Below are 20,195 nucleotides of genomic sequence, written 5' to 3'. Positions count from 1 at the left end.
ATCTCTGCGATACGGCTTTACGCAGTAGGCCTGGCCGGTTTAACGCTTGTGATGTTTCAATGCATTCTAATGCAATGGCGCACTACAAATGTTAATAAATGACAAGAAGAGTGCTAGGCGTCATCTAACCTAAGGTACTCTCCAGGATCCCTTCGAAAGATTGGCTGCGCTAGGGTCTGATTAGATTAGATAGATTAGACATTAGGGTGGGTACTAGGGTGGGTACGTTTTTCAAAAAGTTCTCGGATCAAGTTTTAGTATGGTTCCCCTTGTAGGGCATGCCCATAGGGACTTTCATGCCAAATATCAGCTCATTTGGTTGTAAACTGGCTGCGCGCATCAGGGTTAAAGTTTACATGGGAATTACTATGGGAAATTGAAACTTTTTGTTCAAACGCTCCTACAGGTCTGGGAAAATCACGCGCCAACTTCTGGTACACGGATAGAAATCCTGTCCGGGAAATCGACAACATTGTTCTCGATTCGTTCTGAAATTCGTTTCAGAATGTTGTCGACCAGTCGTCCGGTAACATTTGCATCAAAATCGAGAACAATGTTGTTGATTTTGAGTCGTCACGGTTGGTGACGTCTGGCAAAACAGAAAGCACGCAGCCATCCCGAACGATTTATTCGGTTTTTGAATTGACCGTTGGATTTGGTTTTTGAATTGACCGTTGGATATTTCTTTTGGTTCAGTAAAACAGTTGATTTGTTTTTTTATTGAAACAAAAATACATCATTAATTAAAAACTACTATTTGTGTGTGTGTGTGTGTGTGTGTGTGTGTGTGTGTGTGTGTGTGTTGGAATATGGGAATACAAGAAATTTAGGAATTTAGGAATTTGGGAACATGGGAATTTAGGAATTTGGGAATTTAGGAATTTAGGAATTTGAGAATTTAGGAATTTGGGAATTTGGGAACATGGAATTTGGGATTTTGGGAATTTGAGAATTTGGGAATATGGAAATTTGGGAATTTGGGATTTTGGGAATTTGGAATTTTTGAATTTGGGAATTGGGGAATTTGGGATTTTGGGAATTCGGATATTTGGGAATTAAGGAATTTGAAAATTTAGGAATTTGGGAATTTAGGAATTAAGGAATTTGAGGATTTGAGAATTTAAGAATTTAGGAATTTGGGAATTGAAGAATCAGGGGATTTGGAAATTTGGGAATTGAGGAATTTGTAAATTTGGGGATTTGGGAATTAAGGAATTTGAGAATTTAGGAATTTAGGGAATTGAAAATTTAAGAATTTGGGAATTTGGGAATTGAAGAATTAGGGGATTTGAGAATTTGGGAATTTGGAATTGAATTATTGAATTGGGATTTGAATTTGGGAATTTAGGAATTTGGGAATTCAGGATTTGGGAATTTAAGATTTGGGAATTTGGGAATTTGGGAATTTTGGAAATTAGGAATTTGAGAATGGGAATTTAGGAACTTGGGATTTAGGAATATAGGAATTTAGGAATTTAGGAATTCAGAAATTTAGGAATTTAGGAATTCAGGAATTTAGGAATTTTGGAATTAAGGAATTTAGGAATTTAGGAATTTAGGATTCAGGATTCAGGAATTTAGGAATTGAGAATTTAGGAATTTAGAAATTTGGGAATGTAAGAATTTGTGAATTTGGGAATTTGGGGATTTGGGAATTTAGGAATTTAGGAATTTAGGAATTTAGGAATTTAGGAATTTAGGAATTTAGGAATTTGAGAATTTAGGAATTTGGGAATTTGGGAACATAGGAATTTGGGATTTTGGGAATTTGGAAATTTGGGAATCTAGAAATTTGAGAATTTAGGAATTTTTGAATTTAGGAATTAAGGAATTTAGGGATTTGAGAATTTAAGAATTTGGGAATTTGGGAATTGAAGAATTAGGGAATTTGGGAATTGGGGATGAGAATAGGAATTTGGGAATTCGGGAATTTAGGAATTTGGGAATTTAAGAATTTGGGAATTAGGGAATTTTGGAAATTAAGAATTTGAGAATTTGGAAATTTAGGAACTTGGGATTTAGGAATTTAGGAATTTAGGAATAAAGGAATTTAGGAATTTAGGAATTTAGGATTTAGGAATTTAGGAATTTAGGAATTTAGAATTTAGAATTCAGAATTTAGGAATTTAGGAATTTAGGAATTTGAGAATTTAGGAATTTAGAAAATTGGGAATAAAAGAATTTGTGAATTTGGGAATTTGGGGATTGGGAATTTAGGATTTAGGAATTTAGGAATTTAGGAATTGAGGAATTTAAGAATTTGGGAATTTGTAAATTGGAGAATTTGGGAACTAGTGGATTTGTTAATTTGGGAATTGATGAATTTGTTAATTTGGGAATTTGAAAATTGAAGAATTTGTTAATTTGGGAATTTGGGATTTTAAGAATTTGGGATTTTGGGAATTTTGGAATTTGAGAATTACGGAATTTGGGAATGTGTGAATTTGGGAATTTTTTGAAATTGGGAATTTAGGAATTTAAGAATTTGGGAATTGGTGAATAAGTGAATTTGTAAATTTGGGAATTCGGGAATTTAAGAATTTAGGAATTTAGAAATTAAGTAATTTAGGAATTTAGGAATTTAAAAATGTAGGAATTTTAGAAGTTTTGAATTTTAAAATTTTGGAATTTTGAAATTTTGGAATTTTGGAATTTTGGAATTTTGGAATTTTGGAATTTTGGAATTTTGGAATTTTGGAACTTTGGAATTTTGGAATTTTGGAATTTTGGAATTTTAGAATTTTGGAATTTTGGAATTTTGGAATTCTGGAATTTTGGAATTTTGGAATTTTGGAATTTTGGAATTTTGGAGTTTTGGAGTTTTGGAATTTTGGAATATTGGAATTTTAGAATTTTAGAATTTCAGAATTTTAGAATTTTAGAATATAATTTTAGAATTTTAGAATTTAATTTTAGAATTTTAGAATTTTAGAATTATAGAATTTTAGAATTTTAGAATTTCAGAATTTCAGAATTTCAGAATTTCAGAATTTCAGAATTTTAAATTTTAAATTTTAGAATTTTAGAATTTTAGAAATTTTAGAATTTTAGAATTTTAGAATTTTAGAATTTTAGAATTTTAGAATTTCAGAATTTTAGAATTTCAGAATTTTAGAATTTTAGAATTTTAGAATTTTAGAATTTTAAATTTTAGAATCTTAGAATTTTAAATTTTAGAATTTTAGAATTTTAGAATTAGAATTTAAAATTTTAGAATTTTAGAATTTTAGAATTTTAGAATTTTAGAATTTTAGAATTTTAGAATTTTAAATTTTAAATTTTAGAATTTTAGAATTTTAGAATTTTAGAATTTTAAATTTTAGAATTTTAGAATTTTAAATTTTAGAATTTTAGAATTTTAAATTTTAGAATTTCAGAATTTAGAATTTCAGAATTTTAGAATTTTAGAATTTTAGAATTTTAAATTTTAGAATTTTAGAATTTTAGAATCTTAGAATTTTAAATTTTAGAATTTTAGAATTTTAGAATTTTAGAATTTTAGAATTTCAGAATTTGAATTTTAGAATTTTAGAATTTTAAATTTTAGAATTTTAAATTTTAAATTTTAAATTTTAAATTTTAGAATTTTAGAATTTCAGAATTTTAGAATTTTAGAATTTTAGAATTTTAGAATTTTAGAATTTTAGAATTTTAGAATTTTAAATTTTAAATTTTGAATTTTAGAAATTTAGAATTTTAGAATTTTAGAATTTTAGAATTTTGAATTTTAGAATTTTAGAATTTTAGAATTTTAAATTTTAGAATTTTAAATTTTAGAATTTTAGAATTTTAAATTTTAGAATTTTAGAATTTTAGAATTTTAAATTTTAGAATTTTAGAATTTTAGAATTTTAGAATTTTAGAATTTTGAAATTTTAAATTTTAGAATTTTAAATTTTAGAATTTTAGAATTTTAGAATTTTAAATTTTAGAATTTTAGAATTTTAGAATTTTAGAATTTTAGAATTTAAATTTTAAATTTAGAATTTTAGAATTTTAAATTTTAGAATTTTAGAATTTTAAAATTTTAAATTAGAATTTTTAAATTTTAGAATTTTAGAATTTTAGAATATTAGAATTTAGAATTTTAGAATTTTAGAATTTTAGAATTTTAGAATTTCAGATTTTAGAATTTTAGAATTTTAGAATTTTAGAATTTTAGAATTTTAAATTTTAAATTTTAGAATTTTAAATTTTAGAATTTTAAATTTTAGAATTTTAAATTTTAAATTTTAGAATTTTAAATTTTAGAATTTTAGAATTTTAGAATTTTAAATTTTAAATTTTAGAATTTTAGAATTTTAAATTTTAGAATTTTAGAATTTTAGAATTTTAGAATTTTAAATTTTAGAATTTTAGAATTTTAGAATTTTAGAATTTTAGAATTTTAGAATTTTAAATTTTAAATTTTAGAATTTTAAATTTTAAATTTTAAATTTTAGAATTTTAGAATTTTAAATTTTAAATTTTAGAATTTTAAATTTTAGAATTTTAGAATTTTAGAATTTTAGAATTTTAGAATTTAAATTTTAAATTTTAAATTTTAAATTTTAAATTTTAGAATTTTAAATTTTAGAATTTTAAATTTTAAATTTTAGAATTTTAAATTTTAGAATTTTAAATTTTAAATTTTAGAATTTTAAATTTTAAATTTTAGAATTTTAGAATTTTAAATTTTAAATTTTAAATTTTAGAATTTTAGAATTTTAGAATTTTAAATTTTAAATTTTAAATTTTAGAATTTTAGAATTTTAGAATTTTAAATTTTAGAATTTTAAATTTTAAATTTTAAATTTTAGAATTTTAAATTTTAAATTTTAGAATTTTAGAATTTTAAATTTTAGAATTTTAGAATTTTAGAATTTTAGAATTTTAAATTTTAGAATTTTAAATTTTAAATTTTAAATTTTAAATTTTAGAATTTTAGAATTTTAAATTTTAGAATTTTAGAATTTTTAAATTTTAAATTTTAGAATTTTAGAATTTTAGAATTTTAAATTTTAGAATTTTAGAATTTTAAATTTTAAATTTTAAATTTTAGAATTTTAGAATTTTAGAATTTTAGAATTTTAAATTTTAAATTTTAAATTTTAAATTTTAGAATTTTAGAATTTTAAATTTTAAATTTTAGAATTTTAGAATTTTAGAATTTTAAATTTTAGAATTTTAAATTTTAGAATTTTAAATTTTAAATTTTAGAATTTTAGAATTTTAGAATTTTAAATTTTAAATTTTAGAATTTTAAATTTTAGAATTTTAAATTTTAAATTTTAGAATTTTAAATTTTAAATTTTAAATTTTAAATTTTAGAATTTTAGAATTTTAAATTTTAAATTTTAAATTTTAGAATTTTAAATTTTAAATTTTAAATTTTAGAATTTTAGAATTTTAGAATTTTAGAATTTTAGAATTTTAGAATTTTAGAATTTTAGAATTTTAAAATTTAAGAATTTTAGAATTTTAAAATTTGAATTTGATGATGATGATGATTTGATTGATGAGATTGGGTCATACCAAAAATGCTGATATTTGTAAACGATTGATCATTAATTTTTTTTAAGCATTCTCAAATTTGGTACATTTTTAAATAACTATAATAGTTTCAGATTTTAAAACTATTTGCAATACTTTGAGTTTTATACGTTTTCAAATCAAATTATTTTAGATGTCTTCATGTATAATTGTTCTAAAATGATAAAATTTTGATAATTCATAAATTTAGTTTTTCTTTTACAGTTCAATAATACATATTTGAAATTTTATTGTCTTGAAATTTTATTATTATTATTATTATTGAAATCAGAATTTAACCCTTTCAGGCCTGAATTTTTCTGAGCTGTGTTAATCTACAATTTTGGTACCAGTAGTTCATTTTTTCCATGAGTAAACAGAAACAGGCAAAAAAAAGTTACATTTCATCATTGGACGTTCTGGGTCCTCCAAAGTGTCCTGGAATATAGATCTTGGAGTCTAACGCCGTAACAACACGATTCTACCAAGTTTCCGATTATGGTTCATATTCAGTGATGTCCCTGGGACCCTTTGGCAACACTATGAGCTATGTGGATCACTTTTGGGATGTTCTGGGTCCTCCAAAGTGTCCTGGAATACAGATCTTGGAGTCTACCGCCGTAACAACACGATTCTACCAAGTTTCCGATCATGGTTCATATTCAGTGATGTCCCTGGGACTCTTTGGCAACACTAGGAGCTATGTGGATCACTTTTGGGATGTTCTGGGTCCTCCAAAGTGTCCTAGAATACAGATCTTGGAGTCTACCGCCGTAACAACACGATTGTACCAAGTTTCCGATTATGGTTCATATTCAGTGATGTCCCTGGGACCCTTTGGCAACACTATGAGCTATGTGGATCACTTTTGGGATGGTCTGGGTCCTCCAAAGTGTCCTGGAATACAGATCTTGGAGTCTACCGCCGTAACAACACGATTGTACCAAGTTTCTGATCATGGTTCATATTCAGTGATGTCCTTGGGACCCTTTGGCAACACTATGAGCTATGTGGATCACTTTTGGGATGTTCTGGGTCCTCCAAAGTGTCCTGGAATACAGATCTTGGAGTCTACCGCCGTAACAACACGATTCTACCAAGTTTCCGATCATGGTTCATATTCAGTGATGTCCCTGGGACTCTTTGGCAACACTATGAGCTATGTGGATCACTTTTGGGATGTTCTGGGTCCTCCAAAGTGTCCTAGAATACAGATCTTGGAGTCTACCGCCGTAACAACACGATTATACCAAGTTTCCGATCATGGTTCATATTCAGTGATGTCCCTGGGACCCTTTGGCAACACTATGAGCTATGTGGGTCACTTTTGGGATGATCTGGGTCCTCCAAAGTGTCCTGCAATACAGATCTTGGAGTCTACCGCCGTAACAACACGATTCTACCAAGTTTCCGATCATGGATCATATTCAGTGATGTCCCTGGGACCCTTTGGCAACACTTTGCGCTATGTGGATCACTTTTGGGATGTTCTGGGTCCTCCAAAGTGTCCTAGAATACAGATCTTGGAGTCTACCGCCGTAACAACACGATTGTACCAAGTTTCCGATTATGGTTCATATTCAGTGATGTCCCTGGGACCCTTTGGCAACACTATGAGCTATGTGGATCACTTGTGGGATGGTCTGGGTCCTCCAAAGTGTCCTGGAATACAGATCTTGGAGTCTACCGCCGTAACAACACGATTGTACCAAGTTTCTGATCATGGTTCATATTCAGTGATGTCCTTGGGACCCTTTGGCAACACTATGAGCTATGTGGATCACTTTTGGGATGTTCTGGGTCCTCCAAAGTGTCCTGGAATACAGATCTTGGAGTCTACCGCCGTAACAACACGATTCTACCAAGTTTCCGATCATGGTTCATATTCAGTGATGTCCCTGGGACTCTTTGGCAACACTATGAGCTATGTGGATCACTTTTGGGATGTTCTGGGTCCTCCAAAGTGTCCTAGAATACAGATCTTGGAGTCTACCGCCGTAACAACACGATTATACCAAGTTTCCGATCATGGTTCATATTCAGTGATGTCCCTGGGACCCTTTGGCAACACTATGAGCTATGTGGGTCACTTTTGGGATGATCTGGGTCCTCCAAAGTGTCCTGCAATACAGATCTTGGAGTCTACCGCCGTAACAACACGATTCTACCAAGTTTCCGATCATGGATCATATTCAGTGATGTCCCTGGGACCCTTTGGCAACACATTGCGCTATGTGGATCACTTTTGGGATGGTCTGGGTCCTCCAAAGTGTCCTGGAATACAGATCTTGGAGTCTACCGCCGTAACAACACGATTGTACCAAGTTTCTGATCATGGTTCATATTCAGTGATGTCCCTGGGACCCTTTGGCAACACTATGAGCTATGTGGATCACTTTTGGGATGTTCTGGGTCCTCGAAAGTGTCCTGGAATACAGATCTTGGAGTCTACCGCCGTAACAACACGATTCTACCAAGTTTTCAATTATGGTTCATATTCAGTGATGTCCCTGGGAGCCATTGGAAACACTATGAGCTATGTGGATCACTTTTGGGATGATCTGGGTCCTCCAAAGTGTCCTGGAATACAGTTCTTGGAGTCTAGTAATGCTAAAGGATGCCAGCTCCTGGCGGGTTTCGCTTTGTAAGCGAAAGGATGGCTTGAATCCAATCTGGCGAGGCAAAGGGGTAGGTGGCGTTCGAGGGAGGATTTTGACTGCAGCGTTAGTTGAATTTGTTCAAGTCATAAACCTGCCAAAACCCAACACATTCAATCTCTCGAACGATCTGTGGGCGGCTGAATCTGAGCGTTGAAAAACTCCGTAGCAATACACGGAGAAATGCCTCAACTGCAACATTCTACTCGCTAACATAGTCTCAGGCAAAATTCGAGCTGAAAATTGGGCTATATGATCGGTATCGAACTCTATATGGGTCAAAAATATACGAGGTTTCCCCTCAATCTCACTTATCTCCACGTCCGCGGATTGGTTTCTCGTGTTCGTCAAAGGATCCCAGGGACATCACTGAATATGAACCATGATCGGAAACTTAGTAGAATCATGTTGTTACGGTGGGAAAATCCAAGATCTGTATTCCAGGACACTTTGGAGGACCCAGAACATCCCAAAAGTGACCCACATAGCTCATAGTGTTTCCAACGGTTCCAGGGACATCACTGAATATGAACCATAATCGGAAACTTGGTAGAATCGTGTTGTTACGGCGGTAGACTCCAAGATCTGTATTCCTGGACACTTTGGATGACCCAGAACATCCCAAAAGTGATCCACATAGCTCAGAGTGTTTCCAAAGGTTCTAGGGACATCACTGAATATGAACCATGATCGGAAACTTGGTACAATCGTGTTGTTACGGAGGTATACTCCAAGATCTGTATTCCAGGACACTTTGAAGGACCCAGAACATCCCAAAAGTGATCCACATAGCTCATAGTGTTTCCAACGGGTCCCAGGGACATCACTGAATATGAACCATAATCGGAAACTTGGTAGAATCTTGTTGTTACGGCGGTAGACTCCAAGATCTGTATTCCAGGACACTTTGGAGGACCCAGATCATCCCAAAAGTGATCCACATAGCTTCGAGTGTTGCCAAAGGATCCCAAAGACATCACTGAATACGAACCATAATCGGAAACTTGGTAGAATCGTGTTGTTATGGCGGTAGACTCCAAGATCTGTATTCCAGAACACTTTGGAGGACCCAGAACATCCCAAAAGTGATCCACATAGCTCATAGTGTTGCCAAAGGGTCCCAGGGACATCACTGAATATGAACCATGATCGGAAACTTGGTAGAATCGTGTTGTTACGGCGGTAGACTCCAAGATCTGTATTCCAGGACATTTTGGAGGACCCAGAACATCCCAAAAGTGATCCACATAGCTCATAGTGTTGCCAAAGGATCCCAAAGACATCACTGAATACGAACCATAATCGGAAACTTGGTAGAATCGTGTTGTTACGGCGGTAGACTCCAAGATCTGTATTCCAGGACACTTTGGAGGACCCAGAACATCCCAAAAGTGATCCACATAGCTCATAGTGTTGCCAAAGGGTCCCAGGGACATCACTGAATATGAACCTTAATCGGAAACTTGGTAGAATCGTGTTGTTACGGCGGTAGACTCCAAGATCTGTATTCTAGGACACTTTGGAGGAACCAGATCACCCCAAAAGTGACCCACATAGCTCAGAGGGTTGCCAAAGGGTCCCAGGGACATCACTGAATATGAACCATGATCAGAAACTTGGTAGAATCGTGTTGTTACGGCGGTAGACTCCAAGATCTGTATTCCAGGACACTTTGGAGGACCTAGATCATCCCAAAAGAGATCCAAAGGGATCGAAGTGGCCCCAAATGGTCGTGAGGATGTGACTGGTAATAACTAAACTTCATTTGCCTTGAAAAATCGTTGTAAACCTGAATTATCTTCAACATTTTCTGAAGTTTCCAAATTTCAGGTTTTCAGGATGTTCTAGGTTGTCAAAAAGGCCATTAACAACCACTCAAACATTTTTTCCTAGGTAGAGAAACTCATAAATTACAACTTTGCTGAACAATGTTATATGTTTTGAGCACTGTGTGATTTTATACAACCGAATTTCGGTATGGGTCATATATGACCCATCAGGCCTGAAAGGGTTAATTAATAAATTCTTGCCAATTGTTGACTGATGATATATTTTTTCAGGCAACAACGAGGGCAACACACATTTTCCAATCTGATCCTGCCGGATACCATGCGTCCCCGTGTGGTCCCGCGTGGCTTTCGTAGAACCCACGGAAGCAGCCACGTTTCCTCGTACTCCGGTAAACATCAATCCGTCGGAGATCCAAGATTGGCGTCGCATCCGGGTTTCGATCAGCTCGCCGAGGAGCAAATGTCCAACACGACCAAGCCGCCTCGGAAGAATACCAATATCCAAACCGGAAGCTGCGGTCAAGGCAAATCCCGTAGGAAGCCAAGTTGGAGAAGAATCGGCGGTCCGCAAGTGAAATTAGGTGAACAAGTGAATATTTTTGTAAAATTTTGACAGATTAAATAAAAAAAAACAATAAAAATAAAACAGCGGTTATTTCAACTGCAACATAACCTAAAAATCCGAAATGACAGCATACGACAATAGCACGACATTCTAAATAACAAAACCGTGCGACGTCGGTCGAATGTCGTACAATTTCGATGATCGATCGCACGACAAATACGACATTTTGGTGCAAAAACGTATGACATTCGTGCGAAAGTCGCACGACATTGTCGTGCGACGTCGTACAATTGCACGGACGACAAACGACGGACGTCTGACGGACTTTTCAGTCAGGGGTTGCACAAGGTGCAATTTGGCACTGACGGTGAAACACATCTTAGCGGAATGCCCTGAGTTTGGAGAGCAGAGACGACGAACTGGAGTACCATCCAACGTCAGGGAAACCTTGGCTGATGATCGAGATATGGCGAAAAAAATTTAAAGGCTACTGAGATGTATGGAAAAGTGTAAAGATTAAACAGGGCACGAAATACTCATAGTTAAAAGGTCCTTAATAAATACAAAAAAAAATACTTTGAGATACGATTTTTTGAAAATAAAAACTGGGTTTTTCGTCATTTTCCCATTTTTGCGCGTGGCGCGTCTAAAAATTTGTATGGAAAATCCCCCTTTTTTCGAGCTTGGGAGTTTAGGTATTAAGGGCATCTGCAGCGCTGGAGAGCAAATCAAATTTGCACCCGGCTTATGGATACCGAGATCAAATTTGCCACCTTGAAAAAACTCCGTCACCCCTAGGGTAAATTTTTTTTTCTAATTTTTTTAATTTTTTTTTTAATTTTTTTAATTTTTTTTTATTTTTTTTATATTTTTAATTTTTTTTCAATTTTTTAATTTTTTTTCCATTTTTTAATTTTTTTTTAATTTTTTAATTTTTCTTCAATTTTTTAATTTTTTTCAATTTTTTTAATTTTTTTCAATTTTTTTTCAATTTTTTTTAATTTTTTTTTCAGTTTTTAGAATTTATATTTTTTAATTTTTTTACTTAAAATAACAATTTAAAAACATGTTTTTTCCATGCATCATTCCATTTGCCACACACGCAGAAAAATAAGGCATATTTAAATCAACAAAACGTTTTGTTGATTTGAAAATCATAATTTCGTGCTTGCTATTTCATTGGGGCACATAACTTTTTTAGACAAGAGTGTGTCCCTTTCACACCTTATGTAAACTGTCATTTGAGTGAAAGGGATACACTATTGCTTACAAAAGTTATGTGCCCTTTTGAAATGTTAGGCTCCATTTTTGTTGAAGCAACGCTAAAGGCTAGTATGGAGATCGGAAGGAAATGGGTCAAGAAACAGCTTTACGAACAGCAGAACTAAGAAGAGGGAGCGATTTCTTGGGGCTTTTCTTCACCCTCTCTGGCTTGCTTTCGCTACCGCTGCTGCCCATTTGAAATTTTTCTTGACCGATTCCTTCCGAAGTGCAAACACCGCTTAAAAGTCAAAGCAGCTTTTTCAAAACACCAATAGAATTTTGTGGAATTGAGAAAATCAAGGTTTGTTTCAACGCAATTTTTTTGTTGATTATATTCAACAAAAATTTTGTTGATTCAAACCTCGTACAGGCTGATTCTACAAAACATTTTTCTGCGTGCAGTAGCAAACCAGCAGAATAGCGGGTAGCAAAGTGAAATCCCGAAGAACTGAGAGCAAATTTGCTACCGCGACGGCGTTGACGTCGGGTGTAAATTTGATTTGCTTCGATGTTTGCTACCCGCGCTGGAGATGCACTAAGGAGAATAAATAGTCATCGCTACTGCCATAGAGTTATCTACGTGCGCATGTATTGCGTGTACGTACACGAAAAAGATTGAGGTTAAATTTTGTACCCGCCAGCAAAACAAATGGGGTGCTGGTGTGCGTGAGCTCGGGCTTAGATACCTCTATAAACTGGGGGGACTTTCATAGCCCGGGGTGACTTTGATAGGTTTTTCAAATGCCCGTTAAATTAATATCTAAACATTTTTGAGAATTTTGAGTATGTAAGCATTAAGGGATAGCTTATAATCGAACGTGTATGCAAAAATGCGACCGTTACATTCGTTGTAGCAAAATTAGTAGCCAAATCAAATTTCTATCAATATAACAGTCCAGGAAACTTGTCAAAGATGTGTTCCATGTGTTATTTACTCATCAATTGTACGAAATAAGACAACTGTTTACTTTGTAGAAGGTTGCAATCCGCTAAACAATTTAAAAATGAACCGAATTTTTGAAGATATGGGATTTATTCAAAAAATTAAAGTCATAAAACCGTATTAAAATATGATTTTTACAAGAACAAATCGTATATTACAAAAAAAATACAAATAACACCTGTCTGCTCTGATTTAGCTTGGAATTCGAGGGGAATGACACTCCCGAGATGAGCCCACGATTTAACCGCGATGTCCACGATTTGCCTCGATTAGCCGCGATTTGCGCGATTGGCGCGATTTGGCACGATTTCATCGCGATGTGAGCGCGATGTAGAAAAATCGCGCGATTTGAGCTGTCCACTGCTCGAATTAGTTTGACAGGAACCGAATGACAGTTTTCGCTGAATCCAGCAGTGAAAAAATAACAACAACAAATTTCAACGTGGCCGACGGAATTCTGGCTGGCATGAAACAAAGGCTGGTGTAGAATCTACACTGTAGATTCCATGAACATTTCTAACTTTGGCCGGAGTTTTTGGAGCAGCAAATCTGCAACAGACCAGAAAGGTAGCACATCCTGTGCTCCGGATCGAACCGATCAAGTTCTAGACGAGGAATCGGCCGGGTGACCAAGAAAGGGACAAATACAATCTCAACACGCTGTCGGAAAGGTTGGACGAGTGGCCATTCCGGGCATGGGGCCTGAGGATTAGACCGACATGCCCGATAGCTTAGGAACGAACAACAATGGGGTCATTCCGGAATTGGATTTTGCCAACCGTTGTAGATGGCCCCGTTTGCGATCATCATGTAGGACCGGGTGATACAAGTGCAACGCAAGTTCTTCCCTCTGTAAGGGGCGCAATATTTGTTCAATAATTGAAGGCCACTTTTAATTTTCAGCGTGATCTGAGCTGGAATCCGGAAGCTTTCAACCGGTACTTCATAAACGGGCTGGACATTCTTGCGAGCCGGGCATAGCTGGATATTGTTCCTAACTTCATCAAAATTAAAAACACTAAAAAAGAACCGACCGAACCACCTGAAGCCGAACCGCTCCTGTTGTCCACATCGCTGATGAAACGGCGAACTCCACCGCCGGCAGCGCCGGTCCAACGACGGGCATTCCATTGTAGCTTGGCATTAACTCGCCTCTGGATTTACGATTCTACACGGACGAAGTCGAGGACAAAATCGTCCTGCGGAACAGCAAAAAAGGTTGCGAGCGGGAAAAGGAGAAGTAACGTCGCGAGCATCAGGAAGAGATGAAACTGTGGGACAATCAGAACGAGTGCAACTGGGACGACGAAGATTGTGAATTCAACGGCGGTGACGACAAACCTATGTTCAAGTCCCGGGACTCGCCGATTGACAGTCACAAAGCAACAGCATTGGCAATTGGCCAACCAACGATCACGACCAGTGTCGCCTTCCACTCATCAAAACTTAGACCAAGGTCCCAACAGCTTCAGCCACGGTCCTCCCTACGGTCAAGCACCACCATCAAATTTACGCCGGTCATCTGTACCGCCGTTCAACTTTCCGCCCAACACGGCACTGCCGGGAAGTACCGGCCACATCAATTCCGGATCTTCATCGGCTCCGCCAAATAAATACAACAACTTCAACTACGGTGGTGGCGGGAATAATTACGGCGGAACAGGGCATCGAAATGTACACCGACGATCATCATAACTTTACGCAATAACCATCTCCGCTAGATGTCGTAATCCAGAGCAGGTGGCCACTTGACCGAGGAGGAGGAAGCAGCACGTGCCGGTGGTAGATTTACCGGAGTTGGTGTTAGCAAACCAGGGCTACAATTTGGAGGAGGCGCCGTGGGACTGACCGGATATTTTGGCGGAAGATTAAGACGCATGCATGAAAATTTAAAAGAATATGGAGTCAATCTAAGAGTGAATTTGATTAGACAATCTAATAAAAAAATAAAAAAAAATGTCTTTCATTATAAATTAACAAAAGTCGTGAATTCAATCAATGTAAAAGCTGAAAAACGAGAGAATAGGAATTAAACGCAGTTTTCTTATGACTTAAAGTCGTCCAAACTGCAGCTTCAGGACGAGCCCTAACAAACATCCGGCACTACGACATCGGAGCTAATCTCGGTCACCAAACGACGATGGCTAGCGCTGCTCGGAATCGCGCTGGTTCGCATCTGCACTGGGTACTTCCTGTATCGCGAGGAGCAGGGCAACTGCACCGACTACCTTGTAGAAGCCCCGGATTGCGGACGGCGCAAAGCGGGACCGGATCTGGTGCCAACTCAACCGCGGTGAACGCGTTTAAGCAGGATTGAATCGGATACTCGTTGTCTTCGCACTGGTATCGCGGCGCCAGCGTATTGTCCCAATCGGCATGACTCACGGTCCGTTGACGTCGTGCCTTGGCCTGCTTCCTGCTGCTCGATGTTCATATTTCCTTAATTTTGACCACGCCCTCAGTAGGGTAGGGTAGTCATCAATGAGACACTTTTGGTTTTCAACTTTCAACGATTTTTTAAATTTTTTCATCAGCATGTTTTAATGAGCTTTTTGTTACATTTCCTTTCTTTTAATGTGTTCTAACATTGACCAAAATATGAGATCGATCCGACATCTACATCCAGAGTTATTCAACTGTCTCATTGTAGAAGCACTTGGCAGGAACAATGAGACAGCTGGGGAACAATGAGACACTCTATGAAAATCAATACTTTTCTCGTAAAACATCATGTTTTTGTATTGTTCCATAGCAGGTGACTTGCCTTCAACAATTTAGAGCAATTTTGCCAACATGAAACTTTAATTAACAAAAGTTATACTAAAAAGTATTTAAATTTTGTAAAATCCATTTATTTACACCAAACAACTTTGTATTTTTGGTTAAATGCATAGCATAGCATAGCATTGGTGTCTACCCGTAGCTGCTACTTCGACTTTGTATTTTTGGTTAAATGAGGTTAAAACTCTATAAATATGCCAAGATTACTTTCAATTCATGTTTTGAAAGATTTCCATCGATTTTGAAAAGTTCATTGAAGAAAAATCAAAGTGTCTCATTGTTACCCATGGGCTGAAATGAGTGGGAAACAATGAGACAGCCCTGGATTCTGGGTATATTCTTAATTTTGGCCAAACCTAATGAAAGGACATTGTAGCCCAACTCAATCCCTATAGAACGTCGAATGAAATTTGAAGAAATATTAGTTTTGGTGTAGATGGCAGCCTACGAGCGAAAAAGTATTTTTTGTGCAAAATTTACTTCTACACCCCAGAATCAAAAATTTATGAATAACTTCTCAAGGGGGCGTCCATAACCAAAGCCACTATTATGGCAGATGTGTATCTAGTAGACACACCTTTCCCCAAAATATGAGCCTGATTGATTGAAACTACGACTTGTGAGAGCCATTTTATCATTGTTCCCCGTGTCTCATTGATGACTACTCTACCCTACTCAAATACAACTAGCTCATCACATTCGACTCTCCTTCTTTATTCGAATTCTCCGGTGCATCGTCACGCTGTTCCGGCCGGCGGCCGACTGACAGCCGTTTTGGTCCACGAACTTTTTCGTTGCGAATCGTCGGTCAGATTGTCCTCGACGTCAGCGTCCGACATGCCGTCGTCGTTTTGTCCGATTCGGCGGCGCCTTTGTCGTCACTTTCCGGGTCGCCGCCTGCTGCGGTGGCAGTAGAGTCGTTGTTGATTTGTTGGGTTTTTCTGCTTGTCCTTATTTTTGGTCGCCATCTTGATGAGCTCCACCAGAAGTGGGTCAACTGAAGCCGTAGCCGTTCAGGACTGCTTTTTTGTCGGATCGAAGGTTGCGGTCACTGGTTCGGGGCCAAGGATGCGGTCGGAGGCTTGCGTACCGTACAAATCTGTTTTTTTTTCTTCATCGTGTCCTCGACCGCGTCCGGATCGACGCGCTTTTTGTACCCGAGCGAGAGGAGGATGACCAGCAGGTACGCCTTAAATCCTTGCTGCTACTTGCCAGCAGGTGCCGTAGCAGCTCGTACGAGCCATGGCTGGTCCATGCCGGCAAATTTGGGAGATTTGTTCGTAAGTTGCAAAACGAGTTTCAACGACGAGAAGACTCCACCGTCGGATTGCAGATCGGACAGCGATTCTGCCAGAACTTACGTGAACAATCCCCACGGGTTCAACTCGACGTTGATTGAACTCAACCGACTCAACTTCGTCACCGTTCCGTTTTTGAGCAAGTCCTCCAGGAAGCAGGAATTTTTCACCCTGAACGGTAGAAGAAGACGGTTTGGGACAGACCGCGCAGCCTGCCTCCAATGTCCAATCGAATGTAACGCTAAATCGGCGCCGCGGTCGTCGAAGCGCCATCTCCGTCCCCACCATCGCTCCCCTGCTGATCTACGTCCTGCCCAAACGAAAGAAAACAACTAAACGATTACTAAAACCCGAAACTTGCTGGTCCAGGTCATCACAGGCGAAATAGTTCCGGCTTACTACCGTCTCACGGATCTGCCGCAATCCGTCCTGAAAAAACTAGAAATTTTGTTTATTTACATCAGAAGACTGCTCGAATCAACAAAAATAAACATTGAAACAGTGCGCCCAATTTCGTGGGAAACTGATAGAACGAATATTTTCTGGCAACTCTGACTGCATGAATGAAAATTTTCATTCGAGCACGATCTAAGCACGATGAGCGCGATGAGCGCGATCTGGCGCGATTTGGCACGATGAGCGAAAAAAAACCGCGATGAAGGTGCGATGAGCAAAGATGGAAGAATTTAACGCGATTAGGTGCGATTTCAATGAAATCGCGAAGTGTCATCCCCCTCGTTGGAATTAGCTGATACAACCGAAGTTTTTACAGGTATGGGATTGATAGGGTATTACTAAATATTTCCTTAACCAAACATTAACCAGTTGCAGGATACAACACGTGATAAATACTCAAAATTGAACTGCTGCAAGCTTTAGGAGAAATACTTGTCATGAGTATGAACTGATTCTTTAGTTTTTTGTATGAAATGGTCAAGGTGAAATCCGGAAGGCGTGATCAGACAAATCTCGTCTCGTAAAATGCCACCGGGACCGTCTGGGATCGAACCCAGGCCGACTGGGTGAGAGACAATCACGCAATCGGCAATACCTCTACACCACGGTTCCCGGTTTTTGTTAACATAATATTTAATTTTTGCTTGTGCTTGTGATTTCGATTTTATATTTTAAATCATCTTTGTATTTATGTTCCTGGTTATTGTTTGCTTAAGAAAATATCAAATTTATTCTTCAAAATCCAATAATACCACTAACAATCTCAAACCTGTCAAAATTTCGGTTGTACAAGATAAATCAGAGCACACACGTGATAATTGGGTCCTAAAATGAAGCTTAGATTGCTGATATTATTGTTTACAGCGATAAAGCTTATTTTTCTGAGTACAATGACCCTTTGTACGAACACAAAGAGTTTAAAATGGATTTTTAAATCAATTTTGAAAAATTAACCTCGCGGTCCTTCTTGACAGAAAAGCTCCTACTTGACAGCTCATTCCAAGGGGACCATAGTTAATCCATCGGAAAAATGTTGTCCTGTCAAAAAAAAAATTTGCATTAAAATGAAAAAAAGTGATCATAAATGGTTTTTAATCGTGTTTTTTACCGTTGTGCATAAAAATTGACATAGGGCTTTAGTACCCAATTGTAGACAAAAAATATGTAATAATCTAATATTTTTCGTAAAAAAAAATATTTTAACACGGTTTTATGATTTTAATTTCTGAATAAATCCCATTTATTCCTAAATTCAGTTAAAACATATTTTTTAAAATGTATGGCGGTTTGCTACCTTTTACAAAGTAGTTTCTTTTCTTATTTTGCACATTTTGATGATTAAATGACACATGAAACACATCATTTGATAAGTTTTCTGAACTGTTAGTATAAAGTTTCCAATAAATAATAAAAGGATTTTAAACAAAAAATTTAAAATAAGGATATCTCAGATATTTCTCGATCAATCATTTCGCTCTTAGAAGCATTGGAAAGCTGAGAAAATTTCCTATAAGACGTATTTGAAAGTAGCGATGACTATTTTTTCCTGAAATGTTTGTTCTAGAAAACACGCCGTGATCCCTTTAACAGTCGACGCAAGCTTTCGCAATCCCAGTTCTATCGAAAATAAATCACTTTTGGCTACTTTTGTCAGTTGTCAATGATATTTTTTTCGTTCAATTAGACATTTTAGAGGCATCAATGAGCCCGTCGTGACTGGGATGAACTCTGTAGGTTACACCCTTTTGAAGACTTATCATTTATTCTGTGGGGATTGAGCTTTAGTTATTTTAATAGCTATCCATATAATTACAAAGTGCGAAGTTCAATTACTTACAAATAGAGCTTCGTCGCGGCAAAGGCAGTTCCTTTTCTTTGGCCTGTTTCGTTCCACTGCTTCTGCTCTCTTTATCTTTGTTAAGCTCAGCTTGCATGCCATGCTTCATAATTCTTACGCCATCTCCGAACATGTTAAATAACTGCACTAGTGGAATTAAAATTTCCAATTTAGTCAAATTTTGCAACCAATGGAGTGCTTGCTCTTGAACTTTAGCCGTAGTTTTCTCAAATCTAATAATAACAAAGTTGTACATAGCTTTAGCATCAAAACCAAGTGGCGACATTTCTGGGTCTAATATTTTGCTCAGCACAATTTTTAGTTCCATCAGCTCTTTTTCTGGTACGTCATTAGTAACAGCTTCCATATAATGAGGCATTACTGTATCATAAATTTTCTGTGTAATAATTTCATACGGTATCAAGCAAATTAATCTTTGCAATCCTTCCTTCAAATGCGATGTCCTAGATGCCAGCGTATCCCAATGGCCGCCAACTCTCGAGAACTCTGGTGGATGAGGCAGGAGACAATCTATAAATTCCTTATAGTGACTATCGCAAACATCCTTTAACCATCCGCACACGTGATCCTGTTTAAGTTTTTCCAATGTGCTTTCTACCTGTCCATCGTATGAATATGCCGTAACATGAAACCAATGGAATAGCATCGACAAAAGTCTGCCCAATATTTCCGGTGGTGTGTCAGCAGTTGGTTTACACCTTCCCACGAGCAACCATATACCGTACCGTCCTAAAAGTTGACGATCGTCCAGGGTAAGCATATCCTGGGCTCCATTGGTTGAATTATTTTTGGCATCATTACAGAAATCTTTTCCAAAGTCTAAATTGAGTGGTTTTGCTTCTCTAAGCAAACTAATTACTGCTTCAACGAGATACGCTTGCATCTCGGCATCCATCTGGGCATTGTTCGGCAGACTTCGGTGAAACACATGATCAACACCTCTGAAAATAAAAAAAAAGTTAACAATGAATTGATCTAATCTATAACAACCGATCGATTCTCAATCAATTTAAGCATAAGCAAAAGCATAAGCATAGGTGCCCACCCGCAGTTGCTACTCCGTTATTGACCAG

At 36.3% G+C, this 20,195-nt stretch overlaps 1 protein-coding gene across 14 annotated transcripts in view; it reads right to left on the bottom strand.

Moving 5' to 3' along the window:
- LOC6045498 (protein unc-79 homolog) overlaps positions 1–20,195 on the bottom strand; it is a 279,959-nt gene that overhangs the window by 232,971 nt on the left and 26,793 nt on the right. For all 14 annotated transcript variants that reach the window (XM_038254247.1, XM_038254248.1, XM_038254249.1 and 11 more), the window contains one exon: positions 19,102–20,063. In XM_038254247.1, coding sequence (XP_038110175.1) covers positions 19,102–20,063 — 962 coding nt within the window. The remainder of the gene's footprint in view (positions 1–19,101; positions 20,064–20,195) is intronic.

Source organism: Culex quinquefasciatus, chromosome 2 (genome assembly GCF_015732765.1).
Source record: "Culex quinquefasciatus strain JHB chromosome 2, VPISU_Cqui_1.0_pri_paternal, whole genome shotgun sequence".
In the NCBI taxonomy this organism is placed as follows: domain Eukaryota; kingdom Metazoa; phylum Arthropoda; class Insecta; order Diptera; family Culicidae; genus Culex; species Culex quinquefasciatus.
Note: the sequence above shows the minus strand (reverse complement) of the source record. Positions and strands in the feature narration are given on the sequence as shown.